At 43.0% G+C, this 16,139-nt stretch overlaps 1 protein-coding gene across 4 annotated transcripts in view; it reads left to right on the forward strand.

The window, feature by feature from the left end:
• Window positions 1-6,516, forward strand: part of far1 (fatty acyl CoA reductase 1) — a 38,140-nt gene extending 31,624 nt beyond the window's left edge. For 3 of the 4 annotated variants that reach the window (XM_074631549.1, XM_074631551.1, XM_074631550.1), the window contains exons 12-13: window positions 1,284-1,411; window positions 1,725-6,516. In XM_074631549.1, coding sequence (XP_074487650.1) covers window positions 1,284-1,411; window positions 1,725-1,884 — 288 coding nt within the window. In that variant the 3' untranslated portion in view covers window positions 1,885-6,516. The remainder of the gene's footprint in view (window positions 1-1,283; window positions 1,412-1,724) is intronic. The other variant, XR_012593520.1, reaches the window with a different exon arrangement.
• The last annotated feature ends 9,623 nt before the right edge of the window (window positions 6,517-16,139 follow it).

The raw sequence follows: 16,139 nt of genomic DNA on the forward strand, positions 1-16,139 counted from the left end.
CGCTTTTTTATGATTTGTGTCCTCCTCGGTTGTCTTCCATTAAGTCCACTTTGGCTCAAACAGTGACGGATGGTGCGATCTGACACTGATGTACCTTGACCTTGGAGTTCACCTCTAATCTCTTTGGAAGTTGTTCTGGGCTCTTTGGTTACCATTCGTATTATCCGTCTCTTCAATATGTCATCAATTTTCCTCTTGCGGCCACGTCCAGGGAGGTTGGCTACAGTCCCGTGGACCTTAAACTTCTGAATAATATGTGCAGCTGTAGTCACAGGAACATCAAGCTGCTTGGAGATGGTCTTATAGCCTTTACCTTTAACATGAAGGTCTATAATTGTCTTTCTAATCTCCTGAGACAACTCTCGCCTTAGCTTTCTGTGGTCCATGTTCAGTGTGGTACACACCATGATGCCAAACAGCACAGTGACTACTTTTCACCCTTTAAATAGGCAGACTGACTGATTACAAGTTTGAAGATACCTGTGATGCTATTTACAGGACACACCTTAGTTTAACATGTCCCTATGGTCACATTATTGTACATCTTTTCTAGGGGTACCATCACTTTTTGTCCAGGCCAGTTTCATTAGTTTGTTTTTTAAAATGATTCTGTTGAACCGAAATTCAAAAACAATATCTGATTTTCATTAGTTAATTTTCAGTAAATTTTTATTTATTATTATTTTTGTCAGTTTCAAGTTATTTCAGTGACCATTGTGGGTTTTTCTCTCTTTAACGGAAGGGTACCAACAACTTTGCCTACGTCTGTACATTACGTCATCATCCAGTGCATTAACAGGGCAGCATGTTGGTCATGTGTTTTGCTATTTAATTGAAACAACTGCAGCTTGCAGTGACCACTTCCTTTACTCTATGTTTAAAATCATTTAAAGAGATCAGGGTCTCAGGTTTAAGCTTGGCCTGCAGATGGTTCCTGGACCAAGGACCGTAGTGGAACAGGCTTCTGTACTGATAGAAGGAACTTTAAACTGAAGCCATTAATGTGACCTTAGATTAGAGCTGTTTTGGAGAATTACAAACTTCCGGCTTAATTAAGTCAGAAGTTTGCCAGAGATCATCTTACAGACTAAAATGTACCAATGTTGTATCCTCCGCAGAGTGAGGGACGACCATCCTTTTTTTTCCTTCTGTAATATCTACATTAGTGGTACCAGCCACTAAAACAAGTCACCAAATCTAAATGTTGATAATAGATGTCATACCTCTGATACCAATCATTTTAAAGGTGACTGAGAATGTTTCTTGTGTTTTGATCTCTGTAGGTGTTTAATTTCGACGTGCGTCAGCTGCACTGGGCGGAGTACATGGAGAGTTACTGCATGGGCACCAAAAAATATGTCCTGAACGAGGAGCTGTCGGGTCTGCCTGCTGCACGCAAACACCTCAACAAGTAAGAGTGGAATCACATCGAGACACGGCAACAAATCCAGCGTAGTAGTCCTCTAGGACACCATACAGTAGATACATATCCTTCAGTCCAACCTTCCATTAACCAGTGGGGGGGAGGGTGTCAGATTATCATGGAGTGGGTAGTCCAGTCCGAGTGGCAGTAATCCTCCCAGCTTCCTGCTCATGTGAATAATTGAGTATTCAGAAACTTTAGATTAAAAGGGGAGGGTCTGGAGAACTAGACTCGTGTGTTCAGAATAAACCGTCTCACACTTCACGTCTTCATGAAATCCATGATTTGTCTGTCTCCCCAGGCTGAGGAACATCCGCTACACCTTCAACACCGTCCTGGTGGTGCTCATCTGGCGCGTCTTCATCGCCCGCTCCCAGATGGCCAGAAACATCTGGTACTTCGTGGTGAGCCTCTGCTTCAAATTCCTCTCCTACTTCAGAGCTTCCTCCACCATGAGATAATGAGCCCGGGACAGGGCGAGGGGCGGCGGCCGGCGAGGCCAAGGGGGCCAAGAAATGAAGAAGAACCACCGGCCGTGGATGATGAGAGCTTTTCCTGCTGTCTGTCTCTTGGCCACCCGCGTTTGCCTCGAGGACTAAGTGGAACCGTTAAATCCCCATGAACACAGACGGGAGCTGCTGGACGAGCCTGGAAGTCCACAGCACGTCTAACTGTTGCATATTTCCGATCCATCTTAACCCCATCTCTAGCATCTCATAAAACTCAGACTAACAGCACTGGGACTAGTTAAAGACACAGGATCATCATTCTGTTCATGTCCACACAGTCCAACCCCCCCCCCCTCCCCCTCTTTGGTGCCAGCTTTACTGCTGCAGGGCATCCAAACCTGCTCCACCTCGTCGGTCTGCTCGCCTGGCTGCCTGAAAAACAAAGCTATGCATTGGCTGATGCTCTGCTTCAAGAAGCCTCAGTTGAGTTTTGAGTCAGTCCAGGCTTCCTTCTTCTTCTGGAGCTAAATCTTTCATTGAACAGTAACCACTTCAGCTGCTGTGTAAGTTCAACTTTTTGGTTTTGTTTTCATTCTTGTTCTCCCTTGAGTTTGTGTGTGGTTCTTTTTTCTGCTTGTAAGGCCTATTGAAATGTTATAAAAACCTGGTATTCTCAGCAGGGTTTTAATCTGGCAGCAGCTTTTGCTCGGCAAAAGCGCATGCTGCTCTCAGCTTTCTGGGGCGGCGGAGCCAGGTTTTTTCACATTTGGTTGGAGGCAGGTAAAGGAGGATTCAGCGGAGGCTTGTTCAGGGACAGACTAGTCTAGAGATCATTGTTTAAAGCAGACCAAAGCCCTTTACACCCAACAGCTTGGTAGAGAGAGAGAGAGAGTGCCCTACCTAGAGTTGTCTTTTACTCTTCAAAGACACACACTCAACACCAGTGCACTCCTGAATGTCCCCCAGGGCTCGTTCCCTCATTAGGACCAAGCACAACGTAGATTGTAATCCGATGGCTTTATCCAGTCAGTGCCTACCAACTCATTGTTCTCACATCAGCATCATCTTACAAATCAAGCTTGTTTTTTCTTGCAGGTTAATTCCTTTTTCTTTTTTTCTTTTTTCGTATCTGAAAGTCATTTGATTTTCAAGCGCTTTTTTTGCCAAAATACCTCTTAGCTGGCAGACTGGTAGCTCAGTGGAGGATGAGAACAGAACATATTGTCACTTCTGGCTTCTTTTCTCTACGCTATACTCCAGAATTGAAACTCTTTTTTTCAGTACCGGTTGACCTACTGGGTCACGGACCAGTCGGTCACTGTGGGTGATGACTCTTTTGTTATTACACTACTTTCAGGTAGCTCCAACTGTAGCTCGCCCCCCTCTGTGTGAAAGGTTCTGTTAGTCATCTCCCTCCGTGTGATCGAGTCATTTTATGGGTCCTGGTCTGTCATGTTACTCGTTCATTGAGTTGCTTCTGTAAATAGAAGTGTGCAGGATTTTGGTCATGTGCTCATGCTGTTTATAAGCTGCTGGTAAACCCTTGGACCGTTCTGTTGCCTTCATCATTCCGTCTTGTTACATAAGAAATGTCGATTTTGTTACAGAATTGGCAACATGAGGCTCATAATTAACCCCTCATTGCCAGATTAAGTCTTGGGTTTAACATGCCCGAGGTTTACCTGTCTGTTACTTATTAGGGTGTGACCGTGTGCACATCCCTGGTCGTGCTTGCATGTGTCTGCTCAGAGTGTCTTCGGCCATAGCGGCTTCAAAACAGCGACACGTCCATCCTGTGAATGTCCTGTTTTCATTAAGGAATGCGATGTCGGTGTTTTTCATGCCATTTTTTACAAAGGATCATGTGACTTGGTGGTGGAAAGACGAGTGCAAGTTGTGAGTCGTGCCTGAACTTTTTTCCAATATTCTAACAATGTGAACAGAGAGCAATCAGATCCATGTTTTCTAATTATTTTGTGTACAGCTCTATTTAGGTAGACGATGAAATGCTGATGTATTTTTTATGCTATGATATCGCGTGGCTATTTTACCGACGACAAGCTTCCTGAAGCAACTCCAGCTGCTGTAAATACGTCAACAGGAAGAGCGGTCTGTCCAGAGCTCCATTTAAATGTTACTGTACGTGACTTTACTGTATAGTATGTACTTGTAAATTTTCCCTCTCTGAATGTAATAGCAGAATAACGCAGCCTGACTTGTTCGCACAGCCAGAATCTTCCTTTGACTCCTGAAACCTAAACTAAACTAACAACGCTGTTCCTGGCTGTCATTTTAACATGAAGTGTGCCGTGTGATGAATTGTTGCTGTTTGTAACTCCATCTGCTTTGTGACGGGTCGAGTGAGGAGGTCAGTTCGGCGATGCCGAATGGCTTGTTGGGAGAAAAGCAACGGTGTGTCTGATTTAGGCTTCTCTTCAAGCTTGTTCTTGAGAAGTGAGAGGAACTACCAGCATCTACTCCACTTGGAACAAATCCTTAATAGAGTTACATTGATCCATTATGCAAATAATTGAAAACATAGTTTTAAATATCTAAGTATTTGTGTATAACATGAAATATTCATCAGTAAATATGCAATAATCTCTGGACTTTCTCCAGTCTCTGCTGGTTGCGTAGCAACCTCACGATGACGAGAAGACGCCCCCGTTGCACAGCAACGTGTTGGGTTTTTGTACAGATGAGACAAGTTTATACAACATGTTAATAATTAGAGAGCTTCATAGGGGTCGTGGCTGGAAGGTAACCCACAAATTGCAAAACTCCGGTGAGATGGTTAAGGTTAAGGCTTAACAGATTTTGAAAATGTGGGAGAGCCCACACATGACGACATGTTCTGTTAAATTGAACAGTTTTGTTCCTGTAGTGTGTGGAGAGCAACGATTTGGCCCAAACAGCCAGCACACACTAACAAATTCATTCATGAACAACAAGTGTCACGACTAAGAAAAACCAAAACGGAAATCTCACAAAATATCTCGCGATCAAACGTGACTTTAGTGTAAACAAACATGGCCGACGGCGGGGAGGGAGAATTAGTGGTTAGTTTTTGCACTAATTTGTACTGAAAATTCCCGAAGGAAGGATGGATGGATGAAGTCATGGAGACACGTTGAATAAACCTCCATTTCTGAGCTCCATCTAACTACTACTTTATGCTTCACGTTTTGCATTAGCTGCAACTGTTACGGGCCGCTGGGATGGCGGTGGTTGTCCTTCCTTCTTCAGTCAGCTTGGTTCTCGATTGGCTATCCTTCCTCCCCACGTGACCTCATCATCGGCTGTCCTCGGGGTTCCCCACACACACACACACAACAGGATATCCCATCGTAAATATTGAACATGTTTAATATTTACGATTTGAAATCGGTGCGGCCAGGATGGACTTTTGAACCGATCGGAATCACACCACTGGAACATCTGGGAAGATCATCTTTAGAACCACAAAAGATCGGGGCCTTAGTGATCGTTGTGGGGGGGCGGGGGGGGGAGGGATCGGTGCCATAAAATCAGCTTGATTCTTGTGTAGTGTGTACCCGGCATTAGGCATTGACCTGGAATGATTAATATAAGGTTATGATAGGTCGTCGGGCAGTGAGTCTTGCAAGAGTTTTTGCAATTTGCAGGTTACCCTCTAGACACGACCCTTTATAGGTCCTGATTAGTAGATTTTATTATCTTCGGACAGAGCCAGGCTAGCGGTTCAACCTGTTTCTAGTCTTTATGCTAAGCTAAGCTAACAGGTTTTTGGCTCCAGCAGACATGAATGATATCAAAATTAACTTTTGGCAAGAAAGAGAATAAGCGTATTTCCCAAAACTATTCATTTAAGTTATGTCTGTCAGGTTGTCATAGTCTTCATTTCAGAGCGATCAACAATCAGAAAGTCACCAGAGCTGTACGGGTGTGGTCGGATCACATTTGATCGACACGGGCATGTTGGCAGGCCTTGCTAAATCCTGATTGGTGCATAGAAATGTGTGACATCACCCTTTTCCACTTCAAATAACTAATGAAAAAATCTAAATCCAGAAATCTCACATGACATAACCATCGTGAAGGAAACTATATGAATAATGGATCACAGCTTTGGGAACTCTCATTTTGGATTTGGCGCTTCAACTGGTTTATATACTGTATATGTAATCATTCTTTACTTTTCCCATGTAGGGCTAAAGGCTCATTCCTTGTGGATATTCAAAACAATCCGTTGTGATGATGCACTGTTGTTTTCATGTACAGATGTTACCAGTCTGTTTTCTTCTCCTTCCGATGGCCTGGTGTATTGATCACTGGTATCAAAGCGGGAGTGATGGTTTTCTTGTTTTCACGTGGCCAACACAACATGGCCGTACTAGCATAGCTAATAATAAGTTTCTCTTCTGAGGTTGGGATAGTTTCAGACTGGTTACAGTGTCAATGCTCATTTTTTAAATGTGTTCATGTGGTTCTTGAGGTGACTGTCGTTTCGTTGCTCCTGCTTGCACGGTGAGCACACTGTGTTCACTTTCAGAAGGAGGAAAAGGAGTTTTTGCCATTGTCAATGTGAAACTCCAAAAACAATAAATCAATGGGTGCCTTTTTGTTTGTAAACCAAAAAAAGAAGGAATAAACTGTTTAATCCTCTTGCTGATCGAGACGTTTGATTTCTCTGTAGACAACGTGATTGACAGTGAAACAAATGACAAAGTAGGAAACTCATGTCCTCTGAGATGAGGCTTGATGGGGGGTTGTCTTCAACATCTTCACTTGCAGTGAGAAACAAGACCTCTCCAGTGTGAAACAATATCCAGACACAATCTCCAGCGTCAGTTTGCTTAGCAACCAGAGTCAAGTGAGGGCAACAGATCAGACACAACAGCATTTATGTGAACCAGTAGTCGGTCATGTTACCTGCCCCTGTATGGGTATATACACTGCTGATCTTTCACAGCGTTTATGTGATGAGGACTTTTTAAACAACCTACACACAACCCCACTCACAAATAAGTGTGAGACGTGACACCGAATACGAAAATGTGCAGAGGTTAAAGGTTGCCATTGCACGGCACTGAATATCTTGACTGGCACCATTAAGCCTCGGCCACACCACGAACGTCAGGAGCACGTGGCAGCTGCGTTACCCTTTAATTCTGCGTCCATGTTAACAGGTTAGAGCAGCCACACTGCCCGAGTGAGCCGCGTGACAGTGAAGGTGATATATTGACATCATATCAGCTACATTACTACAGTTTCGATGTCTATCTGTAGAATATGTTACGGAGATGCAAAAAAAGTAAAGACTGTGGACAGAATTCCTTAATTTGTTAACACAAGGCTTTAATTCTGAAATATTTGCAGGACAGTGTTGTAGAACATGCAGTGACTTGTAGAGCTCCATTAATGAATATAGTATGGGGTTTAAATTGTGGATTATTACTATTATTTACAAATTACCACACGTTTCTTAACCTTTCTCGGTCTAAAATAAATATAAATGACATTTATAATGACATGAAATGACCATTATGAATTATGAAAGGCAAACTATATAGAAAGAAAGGGCTGACAGCATCAGCAGCAGACACGCAACACCCGACGCGTCAATCACGCAGCCGCCACGCGACGCACGGGATGCAGCCGCCACACGACGCAGCCGTCACACGACGCAGCCACCACACAGCCGCCACGCCCTTGGCGTTCCTAGTGTGGACACACCGTTAGTCTGGCCTCCAGATACAGTGTGTGAGGTGGAGGACGTTTCTGTTATTCACCACAGGAATCGGGTCTTCAGCAGATGAATGTGAAAACAGCCTTCTAGTGTCAGAGCACAGTAGAGAGGGGGTGAGATTCTAAATATGTCAACCCAGAATTTGGGGAATTTTTACAAAATTTTGAAAAAAAAGTTTGACCTGGTATGTTTTAATTTTGACATTGTATGACTTATCAAGTCAAATGTTTTGTTTTAATTATGCCTAACTGGAACACCACTTCGATTTGACAGAATCTGAAATTGACTTCTCCTTGCTGCACAGAGCAAACAAAACAAAAGAAACGCAGCTGCATGGGGGCGCTAACTCATGGGTGTATAAAGAACTGGATACAGCGTTGGAGGCGGGGCCTCGTTCATTCCTATGAGAGTTGCTCAGTGGCGCATGAAGACAAGATGGCTCGACTTCCGCCTGGAAAAGTACCCGGATCTTGGGCACATGGAACATGCGCAGTAGCATCCGCTCGGTCACATGACTCGGTCACGGCGGTCCCAACATCACGCCGTCGTCACAGCTTGCGTTCCGGCCTCGGTCTGGGTCTCATTCACATGAACAGAGGAAGGGAAATAACTCTGGATTCAGCTATTAGTGCGTTTTACAACTTTTAGGACCTCATTTTTTAAATAAGGACTATTAAAGTGTTCATACTGGGGAGTTGATTCACCTCATAAAAAATTATCCTCTGAGTTACAGACGTCTCTTTCCCAATGTAAGTCTATGGGGAAAAGTCTTTTTGGGCCCAATGGCATCACGTGACGGACACGGAAGTTGTAGTACCGCCGTTTGGCCACTACGAAAGTTGGGATCGACGACCGCCGCTCTTCCTGGGGGCTTGCGCTAACTCCATGTAATAGACAGAGCCCTGCATGTGATCAAACAGGAAGAATCAGCTGTATGCCAGTCTTAGTTTTTATCTCCCTATAGGCTCACAGCGTTAGTTTTTTGGCATCTTCCCAGCTCAAATAAATCCACTTCACATTTATAGTTTCTCTCTTGCAGCTTCACACGGACAGAAGACAGAAAGACAATAAGACGAGAGGCAGCGGTGACTGTTTGACAGCTGGCCTCTCTTCATGTATTCATTCAATATGTGGCTCATTAGATGGTGAAAACAGTCCTTCAGTGATGGGAGCCCTTAGTATGTTGTGCTCTCCTCTGCAACACCTGGCAACGGCCGCATAGCAACCGCAGCCCAGCAACCATCACCAGCACTGAGTCACAACCAGCCGTGGGCTGGTTGTGACTGCTGGGCCACTGGGCTGCACAAACAGGAACCAGGGGCTTACTGGGCTTAGAGTGGGTGCCCAGAGGCACAAAACACACATACACGCACACGCACACACACACACACACACACACACACACACACACACACACACACACACAATCCCTCATGCTCTTACTGAACTATACTGTGTATCTGAGAAAGAGAGGGCATTTTAGCACTTAAAATAAATTAATAATCTGGATCATTTTTGTATACATAGATGTCCGTTTTGCTACTTTACTATGGAGGACGTAATCTGCCAAAATCAAAAATAAATAAATGACTCAATAAATACAATAATATCCCATTAAATGTACCAATATATATATATATATATATAAACTAATATAAAAAATAAGTGTAGGCATTAATTAATTGATCAAATTAATTGTCATAAATGACATAAAATTATATTTCTGTTTTAATTTGATTTATTTATTACTTTGTATTAAAGGTCCCATATTGTAAAAAGTGATATTTTCATGTCTTTTGTATTATAAAGCAGGTTAAAGTGCTTTATAAATAATGTTAAACTATCAAAATGCTCAATATACGGAGAAATACACACAATTCAGAAATTGTGCGTTTGAAATATGCTTAGCAATGCAATTCTGTTGCAATTCCGTTGAAATGCGCTAAAACGGAGCGTTTCAGACAGAGGGTAAATACAGGTATATTCAAGCAGACAGTATGAGGAAAATAAAGTGTTTTTTGAACATTACAGCATGTAAACATGTTCTAGTAGAAACACAAAATACAAGTATGAACCTGAAAATGAGCATGATATGGGACCTTTAATGCCCCTATTTAGCTACTCTTCTATTTAATTTCCCCTTTTATTTATTTAGTTATTTTTTATAATGCCTCCGCACCAGCGACAGCAGTGACCGGAGGCATAATGTTTCCGTCCATACCTACGTATATCCGTCCCATTCTGGTGAATGTGATATCTCAGGAACGCCTGGAGGGAATTTCTTCCAATTTGGCACAAAAGTCCACTTGGACTCAAGAATCAATTGAGATTTTGGTGGTCAAGTGTAAGCTCAGTGTGATCTCACAAAACATGTGTTTGGCCATAACTCAAGAATTCATATGCTAATTATGACAATTTCACACAAATACAAATAGGGGGACATTCACATGCTGCGATTTTTTTGCCCTCAAATCCATTGTTGTAAATGTATACACCCGGAAGGCGCACTCAAACACAGGAGCGACGCGCAAGTGTTCCCAATTGCTTAAAGGTCCCATATCGTGCTCATTTTCAGGTTCATACTTGTTTGGTCTAAATATTGTATATTTGCGACATCACAAATGGACAAAAATCCTGACAGCTTGTTTCAAATGCAGAGTTTCTGAATACAGGCTGTGTGTATCTCCCTGTGGATAGAGCGTTTTGATACTTTCACAGTATTTATACAGGACTTAAACCTGCTTTATAATTTAAAAAAACATGAAAATCTCACTTTTTACAATATGGGACCTTTAAACTGTAGTTATACTTGCGCAAGACGGTGGGCCACCGTAGATGTCGAGCGCTATGAGCATGCACAGAGTTTATGCTCAATGCATTGTTTGTTACAATATGCTTCGAAACACCAGGGGGCGTACAAACAAAATATTCTGTAGATAAGCAAGAAGTCAACGAGTGGTACTGGAAAGGAAAGCAGGCTGCCCGGCAACAGCAGTAAACACTAAACTCCGACATACGTACCGCCAAACATTCCCTTTGTGTACTGTAATTTTTATTGTCGCTTTTAGCTTTTACAACATTATCTCAGATTCTTTCGCAGCCTGCGGCAAAAAGCCTCTTCTTTCATTTTACTGCCTCACCCTTTTTGTCCGAGAACGTCCCAACATCCAGTTGAAAGGTCAGACTGACCGACACGTGGAGCAGTAAAGTTACTGTGAGGGATTTACGGTGCTGGAAATCCATTTATCTTTGTTTTGACTTAGTTTAGTTTAGTCAGTTAGGCTTCTACTGCTAAATTACTAATGTCATCATCGATGTCATCACAGCTCGCAGATTTTTGCACCTTAGATAAAAGAATGAAAGCGGCACGGCTGACGTTTATAGACGCTGAACGGCCTCTAACAAGCTATGACATTTTGGACAGAAAACTGCAAAACTACTTTATTTTGTATTCATTTTAAATTTAAAACGGCTGCAGATCAACCGTCCGAAGCTGAACTGTTTCGCGGACCCGCTGCCGGTCTCCTCCCCGAGGCTGATCTGGTTCAGAGTGGGAACCTCCAGGCTGATGCCACCGAGCCTGTTCTCTCCATCATAGGACTCGCCGCCCCGCAGAGTGCCCAGTGTGTGCCACCGATCCTGGCTCGAGCAGAGGCTCTGAGAGGTTTGGAGCCTTTCAGGGGATAAACACTGGTGATGATGTAGATCACGGCACCGAGGAAGGCCAGGGTGCCCACTCCCACAACACCGCCACCAATATTATGTTTTATAAGATAAGCTTTGCTTACACTGTGTATTTTTGTCATCCACCGGGCACGATCATGGGAAAATTAAGGTTAGCTAGCATAGCCAGCGCGCTAGTTTATCCCTGTGTGTGCCGCGGCTCTCAGTGACAACGGCACCCTGACATCGGAGACTCTTCTTGAGCCCTGATCGGTGGCACACACACGGGACCGCCGGGTGACGAAATTCACCCGCCCAGTGACAGAATTCAAGGATCGAAACCCAAGCTTTCTAAAACCTTTTTTACTGCTTTGGCCACATGTCTGACTCACGCTGTTCTCTTCAACAGCTCAATCATAAAGTGAATGTGGTTTCCTGTATCCCTTCTTGTAAAGCTTTGCCTCAAAGGTCAGGCTTTCACAATGAGCTCTTTGACTCAGGGAGACGGTCACTTCTGTAAACCTAACATCCATCCATCCATCCATTATCTGTAACTGCTTGTCCTATTCAGGGTCGCGCGGGGGGGGGGGCTGGAGCCGATCCCAGCTGGCATTGGGCGAAGGCGGGCTACACCCTGGACAGGTCTAAACCTAACATACAAAATCAAAAAACATCAACAATGGAATTCTTTTCTGAAATGAAAATCAAATCGTCTCATCTTTTTGGCTGGACCGCAGATGGCCAGCCCCACTAACGCAAGTCTGTCAGCTAGTGACTGACCGACTGACTGAGTGATGAAGTTACAGGATTGGTCGGCCGACTGTTGGAGTTTCCTCATTGGTCGTTGCTCTTTCAAAAAGGCGGAGAACAGTTCTGTGTTTATGTTCTGGGGAGCGTGTCAGTGGTTCAATGTATCATTACATCGTGCCGTTGTTGTGCTTGTGCTATTGTTTATGTTCGTTTAAGTTACGTTATGTTGTGCTTCGTATTGTGTTACCGTGCATTCACACCAAGCGCTAAGCAAATTTTCGCCTCGCTTTCCTCCAGAAATAACCACAGTTGTGTCTGGGTTCATAACAAACAGACTGTGCTGTGATTTAATTTCAATAAACGGATCAAAATGATGCCGAAATAATGACATTATGATGTTGATTTGTAAAAAGACAGAATTCATGCTTTGTCAAGTCTGTCTGCAACACAACAAGCAAACAAGTTTTAAAATGCTTGTTTTCTGAATGGAGTTCAGTTCGATCAGTGCCAGGCTATGCTAACATTGTAGCTGCTCCATCAACACTCAACATAACATCATCTAGGCATAAATACGGCAGCGACGTTGTTGTAAACGGATCAAACGTGAAGCCGAAATACCTACATAATGATGCTGATTAGTAAAAAGTATGAATTCATGCTTTGTCGGGTCTGTCCCAAGGCCTATAGAAAGGAGGCTGGGTCACGGGCAGACTTGTGTCTTGGGGTATGGGGTATAACACATGCGCAGTGTAACTGAAGCTGTGCTCGTGCGTTGCGATTGTCTCAATTTCGGCGAGTACAGGTGAGATTTTACTGCATTACTGTGTAATACCCCCAAAGATACGACGTGTGACCCAGCCTCCTTTCTATAGGCCTTGGTCTGTCCGCAAGACAACAAGAAAACAACTTTTAAAATGTTTGTTTTCTGAATGGAGTTTGGATCGATCAGTGCCAGGCTATGCTAACATTGTAGCTGCTCCATTAACACTCCATCTAGGAATAAATACGGCAGAAACAACGTCAGTGATGACATAAACTTTAGGGAAGTATGTATATATTGTTAGACATCACTTATATGATGAATGCTTTTGATACACATGCTTTAATAAAAAACTGAAATACGTTTAACCTTGCAGACTGTATGTCATGCTAATACCTTTTCACCTTGTATAAAATGTATAATATACTGACTAGTAAATGTTACCATTTACTATTACTGAATGTCATTTGCTTCATTATAAGTTGTCTTTCAATCAAACATTAAAACATAAGTGGAAAAAACTGTTCACAAAACATTATAGACATGACCACTAACTATTGGTGTAACAATTCAGCCACAAATTCACATGCTGACCATAAACGGTCCAGACATATACTCGGTTTGACCGAGTCTTGTTCTTCTCCTTTTTCTCCATCTGCATGTACGTCAGCATGCGTGTTCACATAATGCAACAGCAGCAGCAGCTAGCCTCTCCGGATCACCGTCTGCATATTAGGATGGTTGCTCAGCAGCCGGGCTCTTTGTGTTGCCGTAGGAACGCACCACACGGTTGACCTTGAGAGTGCCAACACTTTCTCTCCGTAGATTACTGCAGTTGCATTTCGTTGTGAACGCACAAACCACCCACTGCAAGACTTTACTGGCTTGTTAATGAGTATCCCCCCTCACACACACACACACACACACACACACACACACACACGCACACACACACACACCCGGGTCTAGAAAGCAGTTGGTTTCCCAGCAGCACCCATTCTTGATGTGTGTGTGTTCGTGATGAGGACCGCCGCCACTCTGCTCTCTCTCTGGTTCTGGGTAAAGCCAGCTGGCATCAATGCTGCACCAACAGGTGAGTGATATAGTGGACATGGAAGGCAGACACATAGGACCTTACATGTCTTTAATGAACGCAATGAATGTGGGAAGCCTGAGAAGATTTCATCCTGTCCGTCAGGTTCAAAGTGTGGGATTCCTCCGGTGTGGAGCCCCACGGTTCACTCTCTGAGGGTGGTCGGAGGGGCCGAGGCCACAGACGGATCACATCCATGGCTGGTCAGTGCTTTACCCTTCTTCTTTGAACATGATGATGATGATGATACAAATTTTGATGTTTTTTTGTGCATGATAATTTGTGTTTTTTTCTACACTGGGTATACACTGTACCATTTTTAGCCCGTTTCTGCCCCGAATTTTGAGCCGCACGACTCATTTTAGAGTCGGACCGAATTTCAGCTTTGTTGTGCGTTGTTTGTCTTGCAGTGTACAGGGGGGGGGGACCGAGGACCGATTAACTCCTCCCAACCGGCCGTTAGACATCGGAATTGCTGACAAGTCAGAAATTTTGGTCGGCCGACTACAGGCTCTCACACAGTTGAAGCAGAGCCAACGTCAGAGCCTTCTTTCTCCTCTTTTTACAGTAATCAGAGAGTAGCTATCAAGATAACGATGTAGTCTACAAAAGTTATATAGCTACTAAAACGTAGCTGGCTTACCTCCAATTCTCTCTGCAAAATGGACAAGCCATACTGTCCACGTCTTCCTGGCCACCTGAAAGTCCAGATAACGTTACGCCGCTGCCTTTTTTTTTTTTCAGCAGACAGGATTGCACAGATGATTTTTCATTTTATTTAAAAATTTATTTCGAACAAATAAAATAAAGAAACAGAGAATGATCATACCAACGAGTGGACAGCCAGAAATAAGTAGTATTTACATACAATGAAAAGCATAAGAAAAATAAATTGTCAAACACTTGATGTATAAACTTATTTAATCCCAACCCTTCTCAATAAGTCATTCATTAATAATTAACCAGCTTCCTTATTGAGCCATACATATACTCTAATTACATTTTCCTAAACATGTCCAACTATAATTACTACCTTTAATCTATGTCATACAGAAATATAAATTAATTACTGATATAATTATCCTTATCAAAATATACATTTGTTATCAATCCAGAATACCAATTTGTTACTTATAATATAACTTAATCACAATACCAATTCATGACTTACATATTTAACTTAATCATATTGACTAGTTGTTATCTTTTCTTTTCTTATATGCGCATATTTATTTTTTCCAATATACAATTTATAATATACATATATATATATATATATATATATATATATATATTTATATATGATGAAGGCAGCACGTTTCTGTCTTGATAGCATTGTGACCCGTACAGACCTCTGCTAGCAAACAAACTTTACCTGCCTCGGAGCTTTCAAACTAATCTTTATTGACAACTGTCAACAGCCCTCAGGAGCCGACCGGATGGGTTTTTTCTTTCTATTTTACACGTATACAGTGGGAGCACTCAGGCCATGGCTGGAACATAAAACCTGAGCTTGGGCTTTAAATTGCAAACGATCTCCTCGTACAGCAGGAGCAGGAAGTACACAACAACATTGCTGAAACTGTACAGTGTATGCCCAGCTTAAAGTGGCAAGCATGGCGAGACCAAATGTAGCAAAAGAATGGAAACCAAGATAACCTCTGAATATTTAGCCATGCTGGCCGCTTTATCTGCGAAGCTGCTGTCAGTCGGCCGAGGCTTCAAACCAGCCTGGTGGGGATCAACAAGGTTGTTCTGGTGGAGATGTGCAGAGTTGAGCAAAGACGGCACGCTCATGTGTTTTAGAAAGAAATGGAAGAAGAAGAGGCAGGTCTGTAAATCTGTACATCAGAAGGGTTCCTTTAAAAGAGGGCTCACTCAAGCTGCTTTTAGAGCGTTCAGAGGTTTTCATTTTCCCACTGGTGCTGAACTGAAAGAAAAACTGTTGCTCCAAATGATAAATCAGTGACATGCAGGTACTTCTCTTGGCTTACATCTGTATGTATTCGTTCTCCTTGCTCAGGTTTCCCTGCAGAACAGAGGCTCTCATTTCTGTGCAGGGTCCATCCTGACTGATCGCTGGATAATGACCGCTGCACACTGCTTTACATCACTCTCAAAGTACTGTTGTTACTTTCTTCTGTTCCCTCTTTGGTGCTACAATTTAAAGCGCCTTCTATGTGTTCCTGCTCTGCACGCTGATGAATCCAACACTTCTCTCCTGTGTCTAGAGAGTTTCTCAGTGGTGTGAGAGTGGTGGTGGGAGAGTTTGA

The sequence above is a fragment of the Sebastes fasciatus genome, chromosome 4 (genome assembly GCF_043250625.1).
Source record: "Sebastes fasciatus isolate fSebFas1 chromosome 4, fSebFas1.pri, whole genome shotgun sequence".
Taxonomy (NCBI): Eukaryota; Metazoa; Chordata; class Actinopteri; order Perciformes; family Sebastidae; genus Sebastes; species Sebastes fasciatus.